The sequence below is a fragment of the Culex pipiens genome, chromosome 2 (assembly GCF_016801865.2).
Source record: "Culex pipiens pallens isolate TS chromosome 2, TS_CPP_V2, whole genome shotgun sequence".
Classification (NCBI taxonomy): Eukaryota; Metazoa; Arthropoda; class Insecta; order Diptera; family Culicidae; genus Culex; species Culex pipiens.
Window position 1 is genome coordinate 163,429,946 of NC_068938.1, and position 17,950 is coordinate 163,447,895.

The window sequence follows — 17,950 nt, forward strand, 5'->3', positions numbered from 1 at the left end:
CGTTTAACAAATATAATTAAAAAAATGTCAAACAAAGGTTTAATATAGAAGGAATCATAGATATATGTTTTGATAGCAGACCATTTGAAGGATTTTTTTATTCAGGATAAAATAAATAAATTATGGATGTCACATGGAAGAACAACGGTGACCCAGCAAAATTGAAAAATATTAGAAAGTAAATGAATCACAAACTCAAAAATATGGAAACAAATAAATTTAGAAACTCGGAAATTAAGAAAATCATAAATGAAAATATAAAAAAAAATTATATTTGTCCCGCCCGTGTGGATCAATCGGACCGCGCACTGGACTCACAATCCAGAGGTCACCGGTTCGAATCCCGCGGCGGGCGCTCTAAAATTCTTTGTGTAAATATGGGTATTCGGCGCCGTCGCTCCGTGCCATACTTTCATACACTTAGGAGCCCAGGGCGGCGAAGTCCTTGTAGATAAAAAGGAAGACACTAGTGGTTGGTACTAGCCATGGTGGCCGACAGCTATAAAGTCAACTTCGTTTTTAATATTTGTTAATTGAGAAACTAAAAAAAAAATCAGGTATTTGAGAAATTTAAAATGCAAATATTTATTTCAGAAAAAAAACACATATGAGCAATTCTCTACCAAAACCGGAAATGGATTTTATTTGTATTTTTTGATTTGGCTCAAACTTTGTGGGGGCCTTCCCTATGACCAAAGAAGCCATTTTGCATCATTAGTTTGTCCATATAAATTTCCATACAAATTTGGCAGCTGTTCATACAAAAATGGTACGTAAATATTCGAAAATCTGTAACTTTTGAAGGAATTTTTTGATCAATTTGGTGTCTTCGGCAAAGTTGTAGGTATTGTTAAGGACTATTTAGAAAAAAATAGGTACACGGAAAAAAAAATTTCCCGATTTTTTTATTAACTTTTTTTTCACAAAAACTCAAATTCCCAAAATACGTATTTTTTGATTTTCGAGATTTTTTGATATGTTTTAGGGGACAAAAATCCGCAACTTTTGAGCTATAGAGAAACATGGTCAAAAAATCTGCCGCCGAGTTATGATTTTTTGAAAAACTGGTGATTTTTGGAAAAAATCGAAATTTCATACATACAATTTTTTTGACCTCATTTTTTTATGCAAAATTGAATTTGCAATCGAAAAGTACTTTACAGATTTTTTGATAAAGGGATCCGTTTTCAAGATAAAGCCACCGAAAGTTTGATTTTAGCGAAATATTTGCAGTTTTTCAATTTTTAAAAATAGTGACCATGAGTGACCATTTCTAAAAACATTTTTTTTGAAAAGTTCAGAAAATTTTCTATAAAATTGTCTAAGAGACATTGAAGATTGGACCTCTGGTTGCTGAGATACAGCGGCTTAAAGAAAAAGAAACACGAAAATTGAAGTTTTCTAAGTCTCACCCAAACAGCCCACCATTTTCTAATGACGATATCTCAGCAATTAATGGTCCGATTTTCAATGTTAATACATGAAACATTCGTGAAATTTTCCGATCTTTTCAAAAAAATTATTTTGAAAAAAATTAAATCAATACTAGCATTTTTAATGGGCATAATATTCAAAGTTTGGCCCTTTTAAAATGTTAGTCTTGATTTAATTTTTTTCAAAATAATTTTTTTGAAAAGATCGGAAAATTTCACGAATGTTTCATGTATTAACATTGAAAATCGGACCATTAATTGCTGAGATATCGTCATTAGAAAATGGTGGGCTGTTTGGGTGAGACTTAGAAAACTTCAATTTTCGTGTTTCTTTTTCTTTAAGCCGCTGTATCTTAGCAACCCGAGGTCCAATCTTCAATGTCTCTTAGACAATTTTTTAGCAAATTTTCTGAACTTTTCAAAAAAAAATAATTTTGGAAATGGTCACTCATGGTCACTACTTTTAAAAATTGAAAAACTGCAAATATTTCGCTAAAATCAAACTTTCGGTGGCTATATCTTGAAAACGGAGCCCTTTATCAAAAAATCTGTAAAGTACTTTTCGATTGCAAATTCAATTTTGCATAAAAAAATGAGGTCAAAAAAATTGTATGTGTGAAATTTCGATTTTTTTCCAAAAATCACCAGTTTTTCAAAAAAACATAACTCGGCGGCAGATTGTTTGACCATGTTTCTCTATAGCTCAAAAGTTGCGGATTTTTGTCCCCTAAAACATATCAAAAAATCTCGAAAATCAAAAAATACGTATTTTGGGAATTTGAGTTTTTGTGAAAAAAAAGTTAATAAAAAATCGGGAAATTTTTTTTTCCGTGTACCTATTTTTTTCTAAATAGTCCTTAACAATACCTACAACTTTGCCGAAGACACCAAATTGATCAAAAAATTCCTTCAAAAGTTACAGATTTTCGAATATTTACGTACCATTTTTGTATGAACAGCTGCCAAATTTGTATGGAAATTTATATGGACAAACTAATGATGCAAAATGGCTTCTTTGGTCATAGGGAAGGCCCCCACAAAGTTTGAGCCAAATCAAAAAATACAAAAAATAAAAATGGTCGAAATCGGCCGGTTTTGTAGAGAATTGCTCATATTCAAAGCTTAAAAAATTCAAATTATTCAAAATTAAGTAATTGAAAATGTTTAAAAAAAAAGCTTAATTTCAAAAAATCAAAATAAAAAAATAAGGTTGAAAAATATTAAAGTTCAGACCTCCAAAATTCAAATATTTTGAATTCGTAATAAAAAAATCAAAATTTTGAATATTTAAGAGTTCAGAACATCAAAAATTCAAAATTTCAAAGAATTTAAGAATTTAAGAATTTAAAAATTTAAGAATTTAAGAATTTAAGAATTTAAGAATTTAAGAATTTAAGAATTTAAGAATTTAAGAATTTAAGAATTTAAGAATTTAAGAATTTAAGAATTTAAGAATTTAAGTATACCGTATATTTGTTAATAAAATTTAAATAAACTTAAAATAATAATATAAAATATGATGTGTAATCATTTCCGGCTGGATACCTCCTTGACTTGATACATAGTTTAACTAACAGGTTATCGTACCCAATCAAACAACAAATTACAAATTATATAATCAATTATATTTATTATTTGTTTGGTACAGTCTTATACCTTTTTTTATGATTCCTTCATTGAAAGCTCAACAAAATACATTCAATATTTTGGTTCATATAAGAATACAAGTTGGTAGCACCGTCACAGGTACAATTTATTATTTGCCAATTAAATTTACCTATTATTTTAACACACATATTTAGTCTGTTCAAAAACAATTTAAGATCAAAAATCATTTCTCAAACAAATATTTATTTAAAAAAAAATTAAACTCAAAAGAAATGTGTCTTTCAATTTTTTTTTTTTAAACATTTTGTTTTTATGATGCAAATTGTTTGTTGGGTTATTAGCCGTGCTGTAATGCTGGATTTACTTATCAACAATATTAACACATTAATGAACTAAGTCTGAAATCGTTAACATAAAATATAGTTCTCAATAAAACCAGACATTAATAGAAATACCCCAAAATCCATCAATTCCAAATATACAAACGTCCCTTCAAAACATCAAATTTATTACAACTACATAATAATAAAATGCTTGATTTAACCCAACTTGCCAATTTTATGTAAGCGTGTACTCACACCAACTTGCAGTTACTTTTCAACACGAAAGAGAAGAGAGAGCTCGCAGAAAAGTACGGGAACGGTTTTGCTGCAACTTCAACCTCTCTCATTGCAGAAGTTCTACCTGAGAAAAAAGTTACTTTTGTTGCAGAAAAGTACGGGAACGCTCTGCTGCCGATTTTGTGCAGAATTGCAGAATTCTGCAGTACGGGAATAGACCTATTATTTACATTGTCGGATAGGTCGATTTTCCAGCACCTATCTGACAGATGCCGACGGAAGCGCTGATTGGTCAACATATTCTCATAACGGTTTCTCTCTCCCGCTCTGGAAGCATTGAAACATTTCATACTCTCGATCAGCTGATGACAACACGTTGCGCGAGGGTGGGGTAAACATAATTATAATAAAAAAGTTGTTTTATTTTAATCAGGATTTGAATTTAATTTGGAAAAGTCTTATGTGCAATGTTACACGAATTAGGTCCAATGTGCTAAGTCCTATGTGTAAAATTTGTCCTATGAATCGTGTCCTATGTGCACTCACAGGTCGTATGAAACAAATTGCTTTAGAAATCAGTTTAAACTAGACTTTTGATAATTCCCGTAAAGTGCACATAAAAAGCATCGATTTAGGTCCATTTTGGCGTTTTTAGAATTCAAAAATACTCAAACGTGTTTAAATAGGATTTAAAAATCTCACACAAAACTTCAACATGAAATTTCTCAGAATGAGGATTTTGCACATAGGACCTTTTGAAAATTTACTCTAGAATTAAAAAGTGAGCTCTGAAAAAAAAATAAAGGCAACCTTTATTTTTACATTTTGTAGAGAAAATGTTATGCATCGGTGATCCCCTCGTAATTTTTCGTTCAGCCCAGTTAGCGAGCAGCATTCGGTAACTGGGATACGTTCTCAGCCCAGTTAGCGGACAAGTACTGTATCACGTTATTCAATTAAAAACTAATCAAATTTACACTTAAAACCTGTGTAGAGTTTGTTTGCCATAGTCTAATACCTCCTTAAGGCAAAAGGGTCCTAAAACTCTATGATTGTTATGTACAACCATTTATGATTATTTTTTCGTTTAGGTGCAAAAAAATATAATTGATTGTACTCAGAAACATAAGCTTTATCGTTGTAAATAATAATGTCAGCTTTATTTCTGGATTTTCAGTTTTATTATGTCGATTAAAACATTTAACTTTGTAATTTTCAGTCGCACTTAAATAAGCAAATCTAAATTAAACATAAACGAGTTTTTTTTGTCAGGCACTTTCTGTATTATTAATATAATATTGTAATATTTGCAATGTTTATGTGTTATTTTAAAATGGAAAAAATGCCAAATAAACGGGGTTGGTTTAAAATTCAGACAAATAATAACACTTCTTCTTGTTTTACTCCTTCCAGCTCATAAAAACGGACAAGTCGGTGTAAGGACAGAGTTCAATCAACCGCAAGTCAAGCTCCCTCCCGCCAACGATTCTTGAAGCTTGAGTCGCCTTTCACCGAGAAGAATACATAAAAAATACAGGAAGAATTTAGTGAAAGTAGTTTTGTTATTTTTCGGGAGTGCTTGCGGCTGGCAGAAATCACCCAAATCGTCACACATACAGATCGTGTGCGTGTGTGTGCGTGCGTATACGTGTGTGTGTTTTGGTGGAAAAAGTAAGAAGAAAAAAGAAAAACAAACCGAAAACAAAACTCCCCGAGATTCGTCTCAGGCGATGCAGCAGAGTGCGGAGGACAACTCGAGCCTCATGGACACCGATCACGGCAGCAATTTGTTGTCCGCGTCGTCGCCACCGTTAAACAGTGCCGTCGCCGTCGCTGCAGTCGCCCCTGCGTCGGTGGCCGTCGCCACGGCCGCCGGAAGTGTGCCGGTGCCGGCGGGTGTCGGTACCGCTCCCGGCGTCGCCGTCGTCGGGCGTACCGGCGAATCGCTGGAATTTCACTGCCGCATGCTGGAAGGTACCCCCACAACTTCACACACATCTCACAAAACTGACTCAGTACCGTTTGTACTCTGTACTCCGCCGTGTTCGTCGAGCCTCGCACGTAAAACGGACTCGCCAGAACGCTCCTGCCTTTTGGGGGGGTTTTCTTCTCTCTGTTCTCCCAAGTTGTAAGCAAGAGAAAAAAAGCGGGCAGAACAAATCATTGATTTTACGACTGTTGAAGAATTCTCTGCCTTAGACCATCTCCACCGGGCGCGCGCAGTAAGGATTTGGAAGCGCTCCACCATCACTCTTCCCCACACCGGTCGCTCATAAACGCGCTCATAAAATAGCAGCTCGACCCTGGGTGAACAGCGGGTGACCAAATTTAGTCGCCCGCTAGTAGCGCGCACAAATATTTGACATCTGCTTGAAGTGAAAGGAGAATCAAGATTTTTTTTTTTTGAATTGACTTTTTATGGTTCCATGGAACTGGACATTGATGATGGACATTTTCATTGTACTGGCCACAACCCGGATTGGCCCAGGTTCCCCGGGGGATGTTCCGTTGAAAGGATATTGGCGGTACCTATGAATATGGGCAATATTGGTGTTAAATTTCACGATTTTCAAAATCACATATGGAAATCACGAAAATGGACATTGTGATTGGACTGACCACAATCCGAATTGGTCCGGGTTCCCCCGGGGATGTTCCGTTGAGCGGACATTGGCGGCACCGTATGAATATGGGCAATATCGGTGTCAAACTTCATGATTTTCAAAATCACATGTGAAAATTACGGAAAAGGACATTTTTAACGAACTGGCCACAATCCAAATTGGTCCGGGTTCCCCCGGGGATGTTCCGTTGTGCGGACATTGGCGGCACCGTATGAATATGGGCAATATCGGTGTCAAACTTCATGATTTTCAAAATCACATGTGAAAATTACGGAAAAGGACATTTTTAACGAACTGGCCACAATCCAAATTGGTCCGGGTTCCCCCGGGGATGTTCCGTTGTGCGGACATTGGCGGCACCGTATGAATATGGGCAATATCGGTGTCAAACTTCATGATTTTCAAAATCACATGTGAAAATTACGGAAAAGGACATTTTTAACGAACTGGCCACAATCCAAATTGGTCCGGGTTCCCCCGGGGATGTTCCGTTGAGCGGACATTGGCGGCACCGTATGAATATGGGCAATATTGGTGTCAAACTTCACGATTTTCAAAATCACATGTGAAAAAACTTCACGATTTTCAAAATCACATGTGAAAATTACGAAAATTTACATTTTCAACGAACTGGCCACAACCCGGATGGTTCCGGGTTCCCTAGAGGATGTTCCGTTGGAGGGACATTGGCGGCTCCGTATGAATATGGGCAATATTGGTGTTAAATTTCACGATTTTCAAAATCACATATGGAAATCACGAAAATGGACATTGTGAGTGGACTGGCCACAATCCGAATTGGTCCGAGTTCCCCCGGGGATGTTCCGTTGAGCGGACATTGGCGGCACCGTATGAATATGGGCAATATTGGTGTCAAACTTCACGATTTTCAAAATCACATGTGAAAATTACGAAAATTGACATTTTCAACGAACTGGCCACAACCCGGATGGTTCCGGGTTCCCTGGTGGATGTTCCGTTGGAGGGACATTGGCGGCACCGATGAATATGGGCAAATATTGGTGTTAAATTTCACGATTTTCAAAATCACATATGAAAATTACGAAAATGAAATTTTCTAGTGGACTGGCCACGATCCGAATTGGTCCGGATTCTCGCGGGGATGTTCCGTTGAGCGGACATTGGCGGCACCGTATGAATATGAGCAATATTGGTGTCAAACTTCACAATTTTCAAAATCACATGTGAAAATTACGAAAATTGACATTTTGAGTGGACTGGCCACAATCCGAATTGGTCTGGGTTCCCCCGGTGATGTTTCGTTGAGCGGACATTGGCGGCATCGTATAAATATGGGAAATATTTGTGTCAAATTTCACGATTTTCAAAATCACATGTAAAAATTACGAAAATGGACATTTTCAACGAACTGGCCACAACCCGGATGGTTCCGGATTCCCTGGGGGATGTTCCGTTGGAAGGACATTGGCGACACCGATGATTATGGGCAATATTGGTATCAAAATTCACGATTTTCAATATCACATATGAAAATTCCGTAAATTTACATATTAAACAGACTGGCCACAACCCGGATGGTTCCGGATTCCCCTGACGATGTTCCGTTGAAGGGACATTGAAGGAATTTATTTTTTGAAACAATTTAAATTTTGGATTGTGGATCTTTTCAACTTCAATATTTGTTATTTATTTATTTGTGCCGATAAGGTCCCTTCAACGAAACAACGAATAAACTTTATATGTTCATTTTCGTAATTTCGATAGGTGATTTTGAAAACCGTGAAGTTTGACACCATTATATATAACTTCCCCCGGGGAACTCGGAACTACCTGGGTTGTGGCCAGTTCACTCAAAAAGTTCATTTTCGTAATTTTCACATGTGATATTGAAAATTGTAAAGTTTGACACCAATATTACCCATATTCATACGGTGAGTCCAATAACCTTCCAACGGAACATTCCTCGGGGAACCCAGAACCATCCGGGTTGTGGCCAGTTCGTTGAAAATGTCCATTTTCGTAATTTTCACATGTGACTTTGAAAATCGTGAAGTTTGACACCAATATTGCCCATATTATACGGTGCCGCCAATGTCCCCTCAACGGAACATCCGATTCGGGTTGTGGCCAGTCCGTTTAAAATTTTCATTTTCGTAATTTTTATATGTGATATTGAAAATCGTGAATTTTGACACCAATATTGCCCATATTCATACGGTGCCGCCAATGTCCGCTCAACGGAACATCCCCGAGGGAACCCGGACCAATTCGGATTGTGGCCAGTCCACTCACAATGTCCATTTTCGTGATTTCCATATGTGATTTTGAAAATCGTGAAATTTAACACCAATATTGCCCATATTCATCGTAGCCGCCAATGTCCCTCCAACGGAACATCTTCCGGGGAACCCGGAACCATCCGGGTTCCGGCCAGTCCGTTTAAAATGTCAGTATTCGTAATTTTCACATGTGATTTTGAAAATTGTGAAGTTTGACACCAATATTGGCCATATTGATACGGTGCGGCCAATGTCTTTCCAACGGAACATCCCTCGGGGAACCCTAAACCATCCGGGTCCACTAGAAATGTCAATTTTAATAATTTTCATATGTAATATTGCAAATCGTGAAATTTAACACCAATATTGCCCATATTCATAGGAGCCGCCAATGTCTCTCCAACGGAACATCCCCCGGGAAACCCGGAACCATCCGGGTTCCGGCCAGTCCGTTTAAAATGTCAGTTTTCGTAATTTTCATATGTGATTTTGAGAATCGAGAAGTTTGACACCAATATTGGCCATATAGATACGGTGCGGCCAATGTCCTTCCAACGGAACATCCCCCAGGAAATCCGGAACCATTCGGGTTCCGGCCAGTCCGTTTAAAATGTCAGTTTTCGTAATTTTCACATGTGATTTTGAAAATTGTGAAGTTTGACACCAATATTGGCCATATTGATACGGTGCGGCCAATGTCCTTCTAACGGAACATTCCTCGGGGAACCCTGAACCATCCGGGTCCACTAGAAAAGTCCATTTTCATAATTTTCATATGTGATATTGCAAATCGTGAAATTTAACACCAATATTGCCCATATTCATAGGAGTCGCCAATGTCCCTCCAACGGAACATCCCCCGGGAAACCCGGAACCATCCGGGTTCCGGCCAGTACGTTTAAAATGTCAGTTTTCGTAATTTTCATATGTGATTTTGAGAATCGAGAAGTTTGACACCAATATTGCCCATATTCATACGGTGCTGCCAATGTCCCTCCAACGGAACATTCCCCGGGGAACCCGGACCAATCCAGGTTACTACCAATCCAGTTTTTTTTTTTGGAAATAATTACTTTTGGCTTTGAAGATTTTGGCAAATTGGTCATGCCAATAAATTAAAACAAATTTTATTTCGAAACGTCAAAATAAGCTGATACTCACCCCCGGTGGGGTTGGCAGTGACTATTTTACCAACCCGTTTTATCAACGACCGGTGTGGGAAGGGTGACTAAACTAAAATAGTAGCGCTGTGGGTGAACAAAATAGTCACTCATTTATGTGCGCACCGGTGGAGATGCTCTTAGTTGGTACTTATTTATGATTTAGGTCGATGAACTCCCCGTAGAAAGGTATTGAGAACTGTCCGGTGGTGTAACGGAAGCCATGAATATTCATCATCATTGGCTCGACGGGTACCTAAAACTAGTTCAGAGATAGTGCCAAAGGTAAACGACTCAACAACACAAATTAACACTCAAACAGGCAGCGGTGCGAGAGTGTGAAATATGCGTGGACACAGTTTTGAACTCTAGTTTTGGCGGTTTACGCGGGCGCGAGCACTCTGGACGATATATTTGTGTGCGCGGGTTTTTTTTACGTAATTACATTATACGCGCGAGTGAGGAATCACGTGCAATCGGACGGAATTGGTGGAGAAGAGTTGGTGACGATGGTAGGATAGTTTGCTAAAGATTTGTTGTTGTATTTATTTTGAAAAAAAATTAACTTTTGAGAAGTGTTCTCCTATTTCGTAAATCGACATTAGTTTGTATATATTTGCCTGTTCAAAACCGGTCTAAAACGAGATTTTAGAGCAAAAAACACGTTTTAGACCAGACCAGTAATTGAGTGTCCAATCACAATCGATGACTTTTCACCTCAATTTTAAATACTAGCAACTTTCATTTATTCATGAAGTATTGTAGCTTTCGCTTTTCAGTGATTCCAAATGTTTTTGTTCAAAAACAGAAACTTAACGCAAATTCCTTTAAAGAAACAAAAATGGAAGCATTTATTGTTTGATTCAGAGTAGAAACATAAACAAATTCAAAAATTAACCAAAAGCCTAACAAGATTTACAATTTCAATGTTTATTTTTTTAAATTGGCAAACGTTTAGTTTTTCATGCTTCGTTTCAACTGGAAATGGCAAAAAGGTAAAGATAAAAAAAATCTTATTTTTAAACAAAAGAACGTTAGAAACATGATTGTTGATATTATGCTTTCAAAGAATCTAGGAATTAGTTTTTAAAATGTTTTAACCAAGTTTCCTTGCATTTGCAGTATCTTTGATTTCTTGGATTTATTTAAATCTATCTATATATATAAAAAATTTCGACGGTTTTGTTCGAACGCGAATCAATTCAACACGGAACGTCGGATCGAGGTGCTCTTTGTTGCGTTGAGTTCGTATAAGTCCAAGGTAGGTTCTTACGCCAAAAAGTGACAACTTTGGCCACTCTGGAACCGATTCCGGAAAATCTGCAGATTGTATGGGAAAAGTTGTGCAAAATCAAATTTTGATCACAGGAGGCTGAATAAGTAAAAAAGCAAAAAACGTCAACAAACGAAAAAAGGCAGAACGAAGTTTTCCGGGTAAGGCTTGTTTTATTTATTTTTTTTTAATGTTTTCAAAACGTAAACAGTTTTTCAATTTTTTCATTCAACACGAACAAACGCGATTGGATTTAATTCAATATTTATGTTTTCCATTAACTGAAAATCATGCTTTATCTAATTCACCCACACTCACAAAAAAGTTTTAGAGAAAAATTTAGAAAAAAATATTTCAAATGACTTAATGAATTTAGTTTTAACAATAAAAAACAAAAAAAAAATAAAAAATAAACCTTATTAAAAACATTAAAAAATGATAAAAAACACCATTGCCAAACTCTAGTTTTTTTTTTTCAAATATTCTATCCATAATATAAATAAATTTTGATTCATAAAAAATATTATGAAAATCTGTGTCAAAAGCATCCAACATTTATAAGGTTTTACAATGTCTTACAGAGACTTTTCATTCTCAAATAGATTGAAATAGTAAACGTAACCTTCCATTTAAAGTAACTAACTAAAGAAGAATTCAGTGAATTGAATTTGAAAATTATACAATATATTAGGGGCAGGAAGGCAGAATGGACCGCCTAAGGGAAATGCACCAAAAACCATAGAAAAACATAAAAATTTATGAATCCAGTGTAGTAGGCAGAGGCGACGCGTGGCCATTTTGAATACCTGTTCAAAATAAATTCCTTTATGAAAACAAAACAAAGAAAAACAAATTGAAAAAATGGGTTAAAGATTTTAATAAAAAGAGTGTTTAAAAATGCATAAATCAACAGAGCAGTTGACTTACAATCATTTGATTTCAAAAATTCGACGAATTTTTTTTCGTGAACTAAAACCAACATTTTCCATTCCGTAAATATTTGAAATATATAACAAAACTTGATTGTTGGCTACAAATGTGCTGAAGAAAACTGAATTCAATTTCAAAAAATTTCCGTATCCTTCAAATTGAATGTTATTTTTCTCAAAACATGGAAAAAAAATATTCTCAAAGAATGAGCAAGGATGTAATGGGTAAAAGGGTTTTTTTTTCAGGTTAAATTTCCACGGATAAAATTGTGCTTAAAAAAGGAAAAATGTAAGCAAAATCGTCAGTTTGAATATAGAGATCGTTACAAATATTTTTGAAAAATTAAAATTAATGTATCAAAGAACCAAATATCATGTATGTTTTTTCATACACTTCAATATTTAAAAAAAAACGAAGAAAAATTTATAGAAATCTGTTTATCATATAATGTATTTTTAAAAATATTGCACAGCTCCGCAAAAGTGATTTTGTATTTGTAAAAATATTAGCAAAGAACAAAGAAGTTTTAATGATTTGTTATTCTTATAATGATATTATGGTATTTCACTGCAATCGGCAAAAATAATTACAAGGCATTTTATACAATAAATAAAAAAAACTTTGTTTCTTTGTCTTTTTTCTTAAAATCTAAATATATGAATGAAATATTTGAAAAGTGTTGCACATAACTTTTTTATTATTTTTCTCTTCAATTTTTATCAAATATTTTTTTCCGACCCGTCAATACTTCAGAAAAGTCTAAAAGGTTGAGCAGCCCTGATTAACATAATTTATTGTACAAAACCTGCTAACATACTTAGGCCGTTACAAATATTTGTTCAAGTTTATGTCGCTTCCCTTTCAATAATAGCTCGAAAAATTAAAAAAATCCAAATTTCGATGTAAATAAACTTAAAATCAACTAAAAACAATCGGCGTTGATAATCATTTTAAGCAAGATTGAACCAGTTTTATAATTTTTTGAATTTATTTGAAATTAAGCAAAAAAATGTCTAAATTTAGATTATGTTCAATAGTATAATTGCACGAACATGCGAACTCGTCGTAGAATCATGAAAACGCCAGACGAAATCATTGCACAGAACGCACAATGAAAATGCACCGCGCACTGCAAAATCTCCCAAGCAGCAGCCAACCTGTCCAAAATTCTTTTAGGACGGCTTCCCATAGAATTATCTACGTGCGCATGTATTGCGTGTACGTACACGACAAAGAATGAGGTTAAATTTTGTACCCGCCAGCAAAACAAATGGTCTGCTAGTGTGCGTGACATCGGCCTTAGATAACTCTATACAACGCATTTGCCGAATACATTCAAAGGCCTCTTATGTGTACACGGTGGAATACTGTAGTGTGCGACGCTCAAACTGTGCAGAGCTGACACCCCAAGCAACACACTTTGTTAGATAAACGTATTTCCTAACTGGTTGTATAACCGATTGGCCTCGTAACCACAACTTGTTCTACAACTCCTGTGCATTGGAAAAAGCGCACTTTTTTCTGTTGTATAACTTGCCAGAATAAGATGCAAGTTATCAGAGTAAGTTGTACAAATGTATTTGATAACACTGTGTTAGCTAACAAGAGATTCAACGAAAAAAAGGGGCGTGGTTAACGGCTGTGCTGTCAAATCAAAGCGCACACTGAAAAGGAAAGATAGATTGAAAACAGTTGTCTAACCGTTACCCAACTTAAATGTAAACAAACCGTTCTTATTAGAATTTCAATCAACGACCAAGCCAACAACAATAGTATCTCTGACTATTTTGGTACGCTTGTTTCTGCTCGATATATTTAGAAAAAAATAGAAATTGTATGGAAAAAAAAAAAACAATCCTATCGCGCTCTCTACTGTGATTCTTGTGAAACCCTCTTCATGGCGAACTTTCAGATTTTCCTTATTTGATGAACTTCGTCTTTCCCAAGATTCGATCCGATGACTTCGACGATTTGTTGTTATCTCCACGGCAGGTCCAGGCGCGCTTCCACATCTCTCCACGAGGCTTCATAGTAAACAAGCTGGCCTAATCGTCAATAAGAATGTTGCTGTCAGCTATACAACTTAACTCCAGAAATGGCTGTCATTGGAAATTAAGTTATATAAGTTTGTTTCAAGTCAGTTTTTGTAACTCCATTATGTAACTTTGTTATAACAAACTGTCATTTCGATTACCGTACCACGGAGTAACATTGAAAATTGGTGTGATTTAAATTTGTTGTTTTCTCTATCATGAACTCCTTAAGCTGATATTTTTTGTAGCTTTTACCGGCGATATGTTTATAAATAATCGGTTAACAATTAAAAATATTGCAATCTTCGATAAATAAACATTAATGAAACTCTAAATACCTCACGTACAAATTTACACCACCTAACAACACGCAATGTCAAGTTGAATATGTTTTTTTTTTTTTTTTTTTTTTTTGTGGGACTTAAGACTACTGCGACCATTTAGTTGATCTATTGTAGTGTACCCCTAATTACTGTCGCATATTTTCAGGGTGACGAGTCACCATTTAGGGTGACCGCCACTGACTGAGGATGCGATATACCCCAGTTTGGCATTGCTTCAAGAATGAAGTCAACAACCGAAGTGGGATTTTCTAAATAAATTTCTGAGGGAGTTAGAGTCCCTTTATTGAAAAATTTAATTCTTTTTGAAATCAGTGCACCACACTCACACAGTAAGTGCTTTGAAGTTTCTACTTCACAGTCACAGAGCCTACAGATATCAGTTTGACTTCGCGTTAGCTTTTTCAAGTGATACCGTGATGGGCAATGTCCTGTAATTAATCCAATGTATATGTTTAGTGACCGTTTATTCAGACCAAGTATTCGCGACGTTTTCTGTTTGCTAGGGGTGATAAACAACTTGGATTGTTTTGCAGATTTCGAGGAAATCCAATTCTGTTGTATCATGGAATTTTCCCATTTTGTAATTTCCATTTTCAAAACGCATTTCGACACTCCACAGAATGGCTCCGGACCAGCAAAAAGGTCATCTGAGCCTTTCCTAGCAAGAAAATCGGCCTTTTCATTCCCTTCAACCCCGCAGTGCCCTGGAACCCAGTACAAAAATACTCGATTTATATTACCCAGTTTTTTCAGAAGAATCACACACTCCCAAACCAATCTAGATTGGCATTTGGATGAATTCAAAGCATTCAAAGCAGCTTGACTATCAGAGAAAATACAGATTGTAGAATGCCTATAGTTTCTCTTCAGACATGCTGATGCACATTCTAAAATAGCATAGATCTCAGCCAAAAATACAGTAGTCCAGCGTCCCATAGGAGCCGAAATACTTAGTCCTGGCCCCGTGATCCCCGCTCCTGTTTTATTACCCATTTTTGATCCATCCGTGTAGAATATGATTGCTCCCGGTGGAAGGCTTGGACCTCCTGATTCCCATACTTGGCGATCAGCACATACGTGGAACTCCGTACAAATTCTCTCTCAAAAAGTGGGCCCGGAAAGATTTGTCTAGTGGTATAATAAGGATTTTGTCCACGACATTGTCATGGCATCCTTTGACCAAAGAAATTTCACTATACCAGATAGACAGAAACCAAACGTAAACAATCAAGCTCTGCTTACGGATGCGAAAAATTGTATTATTTAATCGCAGCTGAGAGGTATTTTCAACTAAAACATTTCAGCAAGTAATATTACTGAAATCTTACTGTAGAAGCTTCCTTTAAGTCACATAGGAAAAGTTGCTGACCCCGTCAAGCTGCTTGAAGAAACACGACTGTCTATAGTACATGTCCAATGACCAATCACCAAAAACATTAGCAGCAACTCCACAAATTTTGTTAGATTTATACTTGCGTGAAACCAATATGGAAAACTTATAAGTAGGTTTAATAAACTTAAATGATTTGAACGGCATTATATCTAAAGAAATTTAAGGATTATTCCATATCCAACCATTTTTTATTTATTTTGTCAATCGTTTTGATTGACTGTCCCAGTTTCATCCATGGATTTGATTGTGTTTTGACAGGTTTATACCAGAGTTTCACCGGGCAGCAATATACGAGGGGTATAGATTTTGAAATCTTAATGTTTTACACAGTTTTGAAACCCCTCGATCCCATCTGGCAGAAAATCTTGTCTAATTGTTGCAGCTCTCCACCGCTAGAGGCAGGACCGTACGATTCTCTCTTTTTGAAATTAAGTTCCACATATGTGCGATCAGTTAAAATCACTTTGTATGTTATATCAAGGTTCAAGGTATATTCCATCCAGTCCTCGTTCATAAACACATGTGGATCTATGTTAAGTTCTTTTAAAATTCCTAAATGTTCTATAAGGCTATTCTTGAATAAATTCTCAGTTCTTCTTAGTCTAAGCGCACTCTTACCAGCCTCCATTTGCACATATTGATACAACGGGAGGAGATGAAGAGCAGCATTTAGAGCATTCGTTGGTGTACTTCGCATTGCTCCAGTGATGGATATGCAGATTAAACGCTGTAATTTTTCTAGTTTTTTTTGCGCAGTTTTTTGTTTTGTTTTTGGCCACCATACCAAGGCAGCGTAAGTTAATCTGGGTCTTATTATGGCCGAATAGATCCAGGAGTTGAATATGTTTGTTGATTATCAGTTATATAACCTATTCTCCGATAACATTTGTGTAACAAAGCGAGAAAACCTAAGGTTATTTATAGAATGGTTGGCCACGCCCATTTTTCAGATGCCGTCTCATGACAATGTTAGATAAGCAGTGAAACAAACAGTGCAATATTATTCTTATTCAACAAACTGTTTTCGAGGAAAACATTGCAGATGAGCGAACAGCATCTTGGCATATCAGCAATTTGACGTTTAATTACAGCTCATAAAAAGCTTTTTCGACTGAAATCAAGTGATAAATACCTCAAACGGAAGTGAGCAGACAAGTTTCTATCGAAGGTGTTCCAAAAAAAGTTGTTTAAACAGTGTAAATCAGCAAATTGGATGGAGTTAGGAGCGAGTTCTAAACCTCCCAAATAGGTGAGAATTTTCCTTATGTTGTGTTTTAAAGTTGGAAAAGAGTGAAGTTGACTGTGTTTTAACACTTTTGTGGCACAAAACACGATAGTTACATAAGTCAGTTTTACAAGCAGTGAAACAAACTGTTATTTAAGTTATGTTCAGATTTTTTCTCGTATGTTTATCAAAAACAATTGTCTAAATATTATTCAACAGTCGGCAAGTTTTGAGTGCTACTTGGGACAGGACGGGCGCGCCACCCCCAGAAAGAGCGCGAGAGCAAAAATTTGGTCGAGTCGTTCGAGTCGCCGCCAGAATAAGCGTCGCTCTCTCCATCTCTCCGTTCCGTCATTTTCTCTCTCTCTGTTCCCGCTCTTTCTGGGGGTGGCGCGCCCGTCCTGTGTCAGCTCTGCACAGTTTGAGCGTCGCACACTTCAGTAACGTCATGATTCGAATTCCCGGACGCTTCGAAACCCGGACACCTCATCTTGTTTAATCAATTATGTGGATATAAGTTCGCATTATGAATGTCAAAACTGTGTTATTTGATGAACTCTAACATCAATTTTCGTGAAAGTTTGTTTGAACGCTGTAGTTAATGTCAAAACAATTAAATAAAATAAAATTATAAGATTACCAAAAATGCGAAACATTTCACGTGAAATATTTCATAGACGTCCGATGCACCGGGAAGGCAAAGCAGAAAATTATGGTTTTGATTTCCTTAAATTCTAGCAAATTTTTATATAAAATATCGATTGATTTGATGTTAACAGCTTATTTGAGACCTAAAGAATGCCATTCACTATCATTTCAGTCCAAATTTGTGCGATTCATTAGCAAAAACGAGTGTCCGGAATTCGAAGCAAAAGTGTCCGGATTTCGAATCAGCTTTTATCAGTGTCCGGGATTCGAAGCACAACAAGACATTTTAATTTTCAAATTATGATGAAAATTGTTAGAAAAGACATATTTTGCTTGCATTCTCTTAAAACTGACTGTTTATACTACATCCTGATGATATTTCTTCATTTCCAACTTATTACATGATTTTTTGCCAGCTATAACGAAAATGATTTGCTACTAAGTGTCCGGATTTCGAA

At 36.1% G+C, this 17,950-nt stretch overlaps 1 protein-coding gene across 1 annotated transcript in view; it reads left to right on the forward strand.

Moving 5' to 3' along the window:
- LOC120416722 (pre-mRNA-splicing regulator WTAP) overlaps positions 1-17,950 on the forward strand; it is a 37,897-nt gene that overhangs the window by 10,080 nt on the left and 9,867 nt on the right. Inside the window, exon 2 of the mRNA XM_039578548.2 lies at positions 5,015-5,575. Coding sequence (XP_039434482.1) covers positions 5,332-5,575 — 244 coding nt within the window. The 5' untranslated portion in view covers positions 5,015-5,331. The remainder of the gene's footprint in view (positions 1-5,014; positions 5,576-17,950) is intronic.